The sequence below is a fragment of the Capsicum annuum genome, chromosome 9, assembly GCF_002878395.1.
Source record: "Capsicum annuum cultivar UCD-10X-F1 chromosome 9, UCD10Xv1.1, whole genome shotgun sequence".
In the NCBI taxonomy this organism is placed as follows: domain Eukaryota; kingdom Viridiplantae; phylum Streptophyta; class Magnoliopsida; order Solanales; family Solanaceae; genus Capsicum; species Capsicum annuum.
The window spans coordinates 151,791,900-151,803,253 of NC_061119.1; the positions used below are offsets into that span (position 1 = coordinate 151,791,900).

At 34.9% G+C, this 11,354-nt stretch overlaps 1 protein-coding gene across 1 annotated transcript; it reads right to left on the minus strand.

The window, feature by feature from the left end:
• Window positions 1-1,271: 1,271 nt before the first annotated feature.
• On the minus strand, window positions 1,272-6,586 carry LOC107841965. The gene is made up of 8 exons (XM_047397036.1): window positions 5,725-6,586; window positions 5,614-5,647; window positions 5,459-5,519; window positions 5,194-5,330; window positions 3,096-3,164; window positions 2,725-3,010; window positions 2,461-2,591; window positions 1,272-2,287 (listed from the first exon to the last, which is right to left on the minus strand). The coding sequence occupies exons 4-8, from the start codon at window positions 5,218-5,220 to the stop codon at window positions 1,712-1,714; spliced, it is 1,089 nt and encodes a 362-aa protein (XP_047252992.1). The 5' UTR covers window positions 5,221-5,330; window positions 5,459-5,519; window positions 5,614-5,647; window positions 5,725-6,586; the 3' UTR covers window positions 1,272-1,711.
• Between the last annotated feature and the right edge of the window lie 4,768 nt (window positions 6,587-11,354).

Below are 11,354 nucleotides of genomic sequence, written 5' to 3' on the forward strand. Positions count from 1 at the left end.
AAAACAAAACTGGATAAAACACCGCTAGATAATAAAAGAAACAATAAACCTATAGGGTGATACTATAAACTATCTATCCTTAATTCCATGCATCACCAAAACACCATAAACAAGAAACTACAAACACACGCATAACAGTACGACTATAAGCACAACTACAAATAAGGTATGCCTTCCCACTAGTAAGGACGCACTCCTACCCATTAACCTTCTACCCTAATTCGCGTCCTCCACACCTTCAACCTAAAGACAATATTTTATATCATCAGTTTTGAATAATTATTTTGAAGGATTTTATCTCATGCTTCAGCTTTGATTCCTTTTATTTCTAGTTATTGTCTGTATATTGATCTTGTTCAGTTTTAAAGACTTCTAGATATGTTGTATTTATCCTAATAAGACTTTTATCTTGCATATCAATACATTCCAATGTATTGACCACTCCTTTTGTGCTACATATTTTCATGATGTAGATTCTAGTGCCAAGAGTCAGGCTCATTGCTAGACACTCCAATAGCTCCTACATCCTGCTGTTGGTGAGTCCTCTTTGAGTGCAGAGGACCTAGTTTCAGTTCATTTCTATTTCCTAGATAGAATTAGATAGTTGTTTATTTAAAGGTATCAAGGGCCCTTGTCCGGGTTAACTTTCTTGTTTCAGTGTTAGAGTCTTCTACAGACAATAGTATGTAGTAATTGGCAGTCTTTCAAATGTTTTCAGTTTATGATCTATCAAGCTTGTCTCTTTCAAGACAGTAGCCCATGTTTATTATGTTTCATATCTTCCGCTTCAGTGTTGATATTTATACTGTTCTATAGATATGCCATACTAAGGGTCCGCTTGGGGTCACTTTTGGTTCCGAGTGCCAATCTCACCTAGGGTGTATACTTGAGTCGTGCCACGATCCTTCGCCCTGCAAATTTAGGACCAACCAAAACCAAATACGGTAGTACTAAGATAAACAGGAAAAAAGAGAGGCTTTGCTTGCTAATAAATGATGCAATGATTTTCAGTTATTACAAGGATTAACTCAATCAACTGGCTCAGAGGATATTTTTAATTCAATGTACTATAAGTTGTACATGATAGAAGATCATCCAGCAACCAATGTACTTCGGCGCAATTAACAGCATTTGTTCATGCTAACTCAGAGCTGAAGGGCCAAGTCAGTGTCTAATGAATGATATGATGAATGACTATTGTAAATGAAAGACGGCATGGTCTGGTGAGTACTGTTTGGTTTGTCTTGTACAGACAACACTGATGGATTTACTTCCATGTCCATCTTATTATAACTTCCTGACTATACAAGGACCTCTCCATATTATCTCTTGATACCAGTGGCATGTCATTTTTCCCTGCTGGATTCATTTGATTTAGCTGAGCTTGCAAGAATGGCATATCAAAAATAAATCTGGAGCTAGCTCTTGCTTGAAATGGCACTACAGGAATTGCCTTGTTCAATTTCAACTCAGAATATTTGCTCTTTCGCTCAAGAAAACTTTGATTGCTACTGCGTCCAATGTTTTTGTTTTGATCACAAATAATTGCTTTGTTTTCGTGCTTTGATCCAGAGCTATTATTTTCGGTTTGATCTAGAATTTTCCCAGTGACGTTGAACTCCGTAATCTTGCTTTGTGATCGTGTGATACGTGATGTCAAATTGGAACTCTTCTTGTTTCTCTACTTCAATTCGGATAGACTTGAATGAGATTACTCTAGAGCTAGTACAACTGGCAGAACTTTGTTTTCTTCCACCTTAGCACTTCTTCTGCAGAGTTTCTTTGTATCTCCAGATGTCCCATTAGAAGAGATATGAGAGGCCAAGTTATTCTCCCTGCCCTCACTTCTGTTTTGAGTTTTCTTGCTCCCTTCTTCTGTTACTTTATGAACATTCCTTTTGTAGCACAATATTGATGTACTTTTCTTCTCTGAATTTTCTGGATGAGGAAGGGGGCCTTTCTGGCCGCTCATACCAGCTATTTTGCATGTCTCATCTTCCTTAGCAGTATGAGTCACATCGATCTCATCACCGGTGCTTTTGAGCAATGAACCAAATCCTCGAACAGGACTAGACAGTTTCTGAGATGAGGTTAGAACTTCAGTATTAGATTGACTTTTTACAGTAGCAAAAGCAGCGAATCCTAAGCACATTAGAGGACTTTCAGATGTGTGAGAGAGAATGAATGAATGGTTCCCTTGCATTTTCCGGTTGGCAACCATTTGCACTGTTGGTCCTAAATCTTTGGCAAATGACATCAAGCTCTCTCTGTAACTAGCGTTCCTGTTCTACAAATGACAAAATCAAATATTGTCGTAATGCTCGTACATTTTCTTCATGTACGTTGTAGCCTAGTATAAAATACGTGACAGACAAATACTCTCCAAATAAACTGCACATCAAGGGGGCTGAATACTGTGATTTGGGCTTTAAAGGAAGCAAGCTGGAGAGAAGAACTTACGAGAATTAGTGACTGGAGATTCTTGTTACACATAAATGAGCTAGTCTCACGGAAAGGCGAAGGCCTGCAAAATTCATATGTAGAACGACCACCAGCATCAAGGGAAGACAACATTTGACCATGTCTACTACCTGTTTAAATACAGTGAAGAACCAGGAATAAGAATTATACTACTTACTTTTCCCATTTGAATACTTCTCAAGAGTATACCTTGTCACAGATAACTGATAAGCAAAGAAACACGTATAAATCTCAGTGTCTTACCAAATAAGAATGCACTGTCAACCGGACCTTTGGTGAATAATGGTGGTCTTTCTTTGCTGCTTCTCCTATGTGTTGATGGAACACTTGAGCCAAGTCCAATATTCTTGGAAGAAACATCAATGGCACCATCTGATAGGACACCTTGAGAGTGTCTTGTATCCCTGGCCTCATTTTGCAATCTCCTCATCGATCTTCGTCTGGTTACCGGAAATTCCACTTCAAAGTTTCCGGGATTAGTTTTTAGGACATGAAATACTTTCTTAGCTAGTTCGTATATAGCACGAGCCTGTAAATCGGTAAAATTCATTACGAATTGTTGGTTGTCGTGATACTTGTAAAAATCAAATTCAGTAAGGATTGTATCAAATTACCTGTCTGAAGTAGACAGTACCAGAGGCGTTGAAATGCATTGCATTTTTTGGAATCAGAAATGCATCATGCTGCAGAATCATGAGTTTGAAAAGATGATTAAGCTACAAGCACAATAGAGTTCTGACTTTAGAAATGAGAGCTGCACATTTTCAAGTTTATGCTCGGCCGCTCGATGACGGAGGCAATCCACCTGGTACGGAGGTTGGTGGAGCAGTATAGGGAAAGGAAGAAGGATCTGCACATGGTGTTTATCGACCTGGAAAAAGCTTACGACAAAGTCCCCAGGGAGGTGCTTTGGAGATGCTTGGAGGTGAGGGGAGTACCGCAGGCATATATCAGAGTAATTAAGGATATGTATGAGGGAGCGAAAACCCAGGTGAGGACGGCGGGAGGAGACTCAGAGCATTTCACTGTCCGGACAGGATTGCATCAGGGATCTACTCTTAGTCCTTTTTTGTTTGCGTTAGTAATGGATGTGTTGACGCGGCGTATTCAAGGGGAGGTGCCGTGGTGTATGCTCTTTGCAGACAATGTAGTTCTGATAGATGAGACTCGAGGGGGTGTAAATGACAAATTAGAGATGTGGAGGCAAACTCTTGAGTCTAAAGGGTTCAGGGTGAGCAGAAGCAAGACAGAGTATGTGGAATGTAAGTTTAATGACGTGAGGCGGGAGAACGAGGTAGTAGTGAAGCTGGAAGCACAGGAGGTATGTAAAAGGGATAAGTTCAAGTATCTCGGGTCCGTGATCCAGAGTAACGGTGAGATTGACGAGGATGTCTCGCACCGTATTGGGGCGGGATGGATGAAGTGGAAACTCGCGTCGGGGGTGCTGTGTGATAAGAAGGTGCCGCCCAAGCTTAAAGGCAAATTCTATAAGGTGGTAGTCCGTCCGGCCTTGCTGTATGGAGCGGAGTGTTGTCCAGTTAAGAACTCCCACATCCAAAAAATGAAGATGGCAGAAATGCGGATGTTGCGCTGGATGTGTGGACTGACTCGAGGGGATAGAGTTCGGAATGAGACTATCCGGGAGAAGATTGGTGTGACTTCAGTGGAGTGTAAGATACGGGAAGCACGATTGAGATGGTTCGGACACGTGAAGAGGAGGGGAATGGATGCCCCGGTCCGTAGGTGTGAGAGGCTAGCGTTGGATGGTTTTAGGAGGGGTAGGGGTAGGCCGAAGAAGTACTGGGGTGAGGTGATTAGGCGGGACATGGAACAGTTACAGCTCACCGAGGACATGACCCTAGATAGAAAGGTCTGGAAGACGCGAATTACGGAAGAAGAGTAGGGCCAGATTGGGTCGCTAGTGTAGGGAATTACTTGGTGGGGGTTTTTTATTTTTTATTCCCGTTATGATTTCGTATTCAGTGTTCCATGCTTATTACGAATCTGTGTGCTTTCCTCTGCTTTCCTCTGTTTTATATTCCTTATGGGTGCCGTATTTATGTTATGTCATCTGCTTCTGTGCTTTACTATGTGTTTGTGTGATATCTTGTGCCTTGAGCCGGGGGTCTTTCGGAAACAGCCTTTCTACTTCATCAGAGGTAGAGGTATGGACTGCGTACATCTTACCCCCCCAGACCCCACTAAGTGGGAATACACTGGGTTTGTTGTTGTTGTCAAGATTATTAAGACCAAAGGTCATACTTCATAATCTTTAAAAAAGAAAAAGACCAGCCCAGTGCACGTCATACTTCTTAATCTGTGATCATAAAAATGAACACATGCATATATAGTTGATCAGAGTACATCTAGCAAGTTATACTGCAGATAGTTTATAAAACTTCAATAGACATTATATGTAGGAAAATTCTTGGAAATCCATGATTGATGGTTGTGTTAACAGATCATGCATTGCACAAACATGAGAGGTGATTGAAGGCTCAGATGCTGCTAAAATTCGCAACAGGCTCAGTAGTTTCTTAATGTTTCCTAGAAATAGAAGGGCTGACACAACTTGATCAAATTTTATCCCAGTCCACTTTGACTTAAAGGGAAAATAAAAAGATTACCAGATAAGAAAATGAACATTAAGGCCCAATCAAGCGTAAAAATGTGGTGTAACTAGAGAAATGACAATTTAGGGGAAAAGCAGACCTCAAACTGTTGGAGATTCTGATACATTCCTTCATGTGAGTAAGTAAGAAGACATGACCTTCAAAACCCGAAGCCAATCATTAGATCAAACCTCAGTGGGATCAACTGGTTCTGCAAATATTTCATGGGTGTCCCTCCTAACATCAAAAAACGAAAAAAAACACCAACAAAGTAGTAAGATATTAAAAATGTATTCCTTATTGTACGGTTAATCTAATTTGAGGACGGATACTGAGCACAATCATATTTGAGGATGAATACTGACCTTTGCAGCATGTCGAGAATAAGTTCTAGTATACGTTTTTTTGGCAACTTCGTTGGTTTACCTGATAGAATCCCAAGTATGAATTAAAATAAATTGTTGTTTGATCCTCCAAATTGAGATGTTAAATGCATAACATGTAGAAAATAGCCGCTTACTGTTGCACTTGGATGAATTTTCGCTGCCCTTGTCCTGCAACACATTTTGCAAGAGGTAATTAATTAGCCAGAGAAAACAGCCAAAGAATAGTACCTAGTAAAATATCTAACCTTAGCAACAGCCCCTTCATGTTTATTTGAAACCTGATGGAACTTTCTCTTGATAAATGCCCTTGTGCAGGAAGGTGGTCCTTCAGATTGGTCCTTGTTGCACTGTCCCTTTTTCCACCTTTGCATTTTCATAAATGGTATTACTACTCTATACCATATGATCACTTGAGAAAGTGATCTTTCCTACTTATCACTATTTTGGATTCTTTCATAAAGAAAAAGAACTGACTATTTGATTATAAATTACAAGAAGCAAATCTCTAAATCAGGATAAAAAAAGATTCAGATCATGATTGATCACACAGAATTTAATTACAAATACTAGGATCTCTGAAAGGAGAAAGACTTTAAGGAGGTGAGACAGAAACATGTACAGCTAGTCCAGCATCACAACGGATGAAAATCAAGTGAAATATAGAAGTTAATATCCGAATTTCTTAATTAATTACAATGCCTTCGAGAGATTATTTACATTTAAACTCCTTAATGATGCATTACTATAGTGGGAAGTAGAACCAAATCTGCAATCAAATAGCTAATCACTTTCCAAATTACAGCATTAATGGTGAGGTGATGAGTCCATATACATAAGCAAGAAGCATTTCCTTAAATTGCTAATTTTTTGAAGTCTACACAATTAGCCACTCATTCGTCTCAATCTTTATAAGTTGGGGGTTCTTTTTATATTAATTACTACATTTTTGTAAACGTAATTGTTCCATATCAGCGAAACGATATGATTTGTTCTTTCGCAAGTTACAAAAAATCACTGCAACAAACTAATTATATACCCCGTTTCCCATATAATTGTTACATATCTTGCTTCATATGGAAATAGAAAAACTTTTGAAACAAAAGAGGAATTTTCTGAAAATTGCAAGAGCTTAGAGGTCGTAGTGAATAATTCACCTTTCTTCTTTGGCCACGAGTAAAAATAGCCTATACATACTAGTAACTGTTGGATCACGAAGAAGCTTTAAAAAGTAAAAAATAGAGTGTTACATGATCGGACCGATTCAATTTTTTAAATATCAAATTAAATTATTTGAGTTGGGTTTTTAATTTTTAGGTTTTTCAACCTTGGATTTTTTGGATTTCTAAGATTTTTTCAGGTTTTTGGCACTAAAGTCTTCAAACAAACATATAATTAACTTGTGTTTCAAATATTTCTTTAGTCCTAACAAGATGTAACTATCTTTTAAGTGTTTCTTAAGAAAATTACACGAAATATGAAATGAGTTATGACTATAAAATATTCAACAAAAAATAATAATAAAATTGTATAACATAAATATTGCATATTAATAAGTTATACTAATAAATATATCATAATTTAAAAATATTAAGTTATACTAAAATAAGTCTAGTAAGTATTAATTACATGACCAAATATTAAAAAAAAAACTAAATTATTTATTTACGCAAAACTAAAGAATAGATATCCAACATTAATCATTCCTAGTGTTTTCATTAAATATTTTCAGTAAAGTACATGGACTGGCCTCCATAGTGGGTGACTTTTTTTTTATTCCCTACAAAAAAATCGTTAAAGACTAGTGTTTCATTTTGTTTATGTATAGAACAAGTACATCTTTTTTTACCTATACACCTCAAATATTTTTTTCATTTTTCATGCTTATTTGCCTCTCAACTTCTATTTTTATTTTTTCTTCTTTCTGTTTCTCTCTTTTTATTTTTCCTTGATTTTTATTTTTTCATTTCTCATTTTTTTTTCTTATTTTAATTCATTTGTCTCAACCTTTATTTTTTTTCCTCTCCCTTTTTTTCTCAAACATTATTTATTTTTCATTTCTCTTTTGTCTTCTTTTCTCAATCTTTATTTTTCTTTTATTTTTTAATTTTTTTCTCTCTTTTTTCTTTTTTTTTTCTCAAACATTATTTATTTTTTGTTTCTCTTTGTTTTCTTGTCTCAACCTTTATTTTTATTTTTTTCTCTTTTTCCTTTTTTTTCTCAAACATTATTTATTTATTATTTCTCATTTTTTTCTTATTTATACATTTGTCCCAACCTTTATTTTTTTTTTTTTGTAGTTTTTTTCCTCAAACTTTATTTTTATTTTTTCTCATAATTATTTTTCTCAATCTTTATTTTCTTTTATGTTTTATTCTTCTTTTTTTTTTCAATCTTTATTTTTTTTTTCCTTTCTTCTTTTCTTTTTTCTCAACTCCTATTATATTTTGGTAAAGAACAGAAAGTTGGATAATCTGCAAAGAATGTCTTCTTTCTTTGGCATTGAAGTAAATTTAAGGGTGTGACTTGTTGTTTGAATGACCTTTGGGATAATTTCTGCCTCTAATGCAAGAGTTATAAAATATATCATAAATCAAGGTACAACGTGATAGTGTCAAGTCTTGATCGTAGGGTATAACTTGTAGTTTGAAAATCCTTGAGCTAAGTCTTGCCTCTAAGGTAAGAGTTATAAAGTATCTCATAAATTATAACATAATGAAGTAGTATTAACTCTTGCCCATAAAGAATAACTTATCTTTTTAGGAGGTTCTTGGGTTAAGTCTTGCCTATAAGGCAAGAGTTATAGAACATCTCATAAATTAACCACAATGTGGTAGTGTCAACTCTAGCCTTAAGCGTAATTAGTTGTTTGAAAGTCCTTGAGCTAAATCTTTCCTATGAGGCAAGAGTTATAGAACATTCCATAAATCAAGACACAATGTGGTAGTGTCAACTCCTGCCCATGGGCGTAGCTTTTTGTTTGAAAATTCTTGAGCTAAGTCTTGCCTCTGAGACATAACTTGTTATTTGAAAGTCTTTGGGCTAAGTCTTACCTCTAAGGCAAGAGGTATAGAGCATCTAACGAGTCAATGTACAATGTAGTAGTGTCAACTCTTGCCCATTATATGTAACTTGTTGTTTGAAAATTCTTGGACTAAGTCTTGCATCTAAGGTAAGATTAATAGAGTATCTCATAAATCAAGACACAATGTGAAGTGTCAACTCTTACCCATGGGGTGTAACTTGTTGTTTAAAAGTTCTTGGGCTAAGTCTTGCCTCTAAAGCAAGAGTTACAACGCATCTCATAACTCAAGACAAAATATGGTAGTGTCAACTCTTGCCCGTGGAGCATAACTTATTGTTTGAAAGCCATTAGATTAAATTTTACCTCCAAGACAAGAGTTATAAAATATCTCATAACTAAAAACACAACGTGGTAGTGTCAACTCCTACCCATGTGATGTAACTTGTAGTTTGAAAGTCCTTAGGCTAAGTGTTACCTCTAAGGAAAGATTCATAGAAGATCTAATTAATTAAGACACATTGGGTAGTGTCAATTGTTGCCCATGAGTCGTAAATTGTTGTTTTAAAGGAATCAAAGAAAAGAAAAACAAAAATAATAAAAATTAAGAAAAAAAGAAAAAATGAGAATAAACATCAAGAAAATAAAAATAAAAAAGAGAAAAAATAGGGAGTTGAGAGGAGAAAAAGAAAAAATGAAGGAAAGAAAAGAGAAAACAAAAAATAAAAGTTGAGAAAAAAATAGATTTTTTTAAAAATAGAAGATGAAAGGAAAAAAGGAAAAAAGATAAACAAAAAATAAAAGCCGAGAAAAATATAAAAATCAAAGAAATTTTTTTTACAAAAAGTTGATAAGAGAAACGTAAAAAAAAGTAAAGATTGAGAGAAAAAATTAAAAAGGAGATAAAAATCAAAAATCAAAGTAAAATAAAAAAGAGAAAAAAAAATAGAAGTTGAAAGATAAATTAGCATGACAGTTCTTTAAAAATATTTGAAGTATAGAGGGCTAATAAGTATTTATCATATACTTAAAAAAGAAATCAACTAGTTTTGTAGGACTTTTCTTATGGGGGCCAAAAATAAAGCCCCAACCATCCATTTCTGTAGTCTACCCGAATTTTTTTATTAGCATTAGTATTGATTTGGATTTTATTTGAGTGACTAATATATGTCAGAAAACTACATTGTATGGCCCCTGTAGTGGGTGGCTTTGTATTTTTATCCCCTGTAATAAAAAACTCTAAAGACTAGTCTACCTTTCATTTTATGTATAGTACAAGTCTATTTTTGCCTCTTTGAACCTCAAATATTTTTACACTTTCCATGCTCATTTATCTCTCCAATTTTATTTTTATTTCTTTTTTTCTCTTTTGTATTTGTTCTTGATTTTATTTTTCTTTTTTCTTGTTTTAAGTCATTTGTCTCGATCTCTATTTTTTTTCTCAAACATTATTTATTTTTCATTTCTATTTTTTTCTTTTTTAATTCATTTGTCTCAACCATTACTTTTTTTTTATTTTTTGTTTTTATCATTTCTCTTTATTAATTTTTCTTAAACTTTATTTTTATTTTTTCTTCTCGTGTTTGTTTTTCTCAATCTTTATTTTTTTCTTTTTTAAATTTTTTGTGCTTCTCCTTTTATAACTCTTATTTTCTTCTTCTTTTTTTCTATTTTTTCAATCTTTAATTTTTTTTATTTTTTCTTTTTTCTTAACTTCTATTATATTTTGCTAATGAGCAGAAAGTTGGATAATCCGTAAACAGGATCGTCTTTATTTGACATCGAAGTAAATTTAAGGGCGTGACTTATTTTTTGAAGTCTTTTGGAATAAGTCTTTCGCTAAGACAAGAGTTATAGGACATCTCATTAATCAAGACATAATACGGTAGTGTCAAGTCTTTCCCATGGGGCGTAACTTGTTGTTTTAAAAGTTTTGGGTTAATTCTTGTCTATAAGGCATGATTTATAGAGCATCTCATAAATCAAGACACAATGTGGTATTGTCAACTTTTGCCCATAGGGTGTAACTTGTTGTTTGAAAGTTCTTGGGGTAATTCTTACCTCTAAGACAAGAGTTATAGAATATCTCATAAATCAAGACACAATATGATAGTGTTAACTCTTTCCCATAGGGCGTAACTTGTTGTTTGAAAGTCCTTGGGCTAAGTCTTGCCTTTAAGGCAAGAGTTATAAAACATCTCATAAAATCAAGATACAATGTGGTAGTGTCAATTCTTTCCTATGAGGCATAACTTGTTATTTGAAAGTCATTGATTTATGGAATATCTCATAAATCAAGACACAATGTGATAGTGTCAACTCTTGTCCATGAGGTGTAACTTGTTATTTAAAAATCTTTGGCCTAAGTCTTGACTCTAAGGCAAGAGTTATAGAACATCTCATGAATCAATACACAATATAGTATGTCAACTCTTATCTATGGGTCATAACTTGTTGTTTGATCGACCTTGGCTAAATCTTGTCTCTAAGGCAAGAGTTATAGAGCATCTCATAAATCAAACACAGTGTGGTAGTATCAACTTTTGTTCATAGGGCATAAGTTGTTGTTTGAAAGTCTTGGGGAAAGTCATGCCTCTAAGGCAATAGTAATACAACATCTCATAAATCAAAATTGTTGGAACTCTTGAGGGTTGCACTACCCAATCAGGGCCCAGGGCCTTCAGAGTCAATCACAAGCGATAGAACAATGAAGCAACTATGAGGTGCTAGAAAATTAAGGTAGTACAGAAAAGTAACAACACATAAAATTTTATGTGGAAACCTAGGAAGGGAAAAACCATGGCTTGTCCTCACAAGCACTAAAGAAATCCACTATAATCAACCTCCTAATTACAG

Bases quoted from the DNA above. Each gene is read 5' to 3' on its own strand.
- LOC107841965 (XM_047397036.1), bottom strand. From the start codon at position 5,220: ATGTATCAGAATCTCCAACAGTTTGAG. The intron at 3,165-5,193 runs GTCTGCTTTTCC...ATGATTCTGCAG, and splicing joins AGAATCTCCAACAGTTTGAG to CATGATGCATTTCTGATTCC. The intron at 3,011-3,095 runs GTAATTTGATAC...ACCGATTTACAG, and splicing joins GTACTGTCTACTTCAGACAG to GCTCGTGCTATATACGAACT.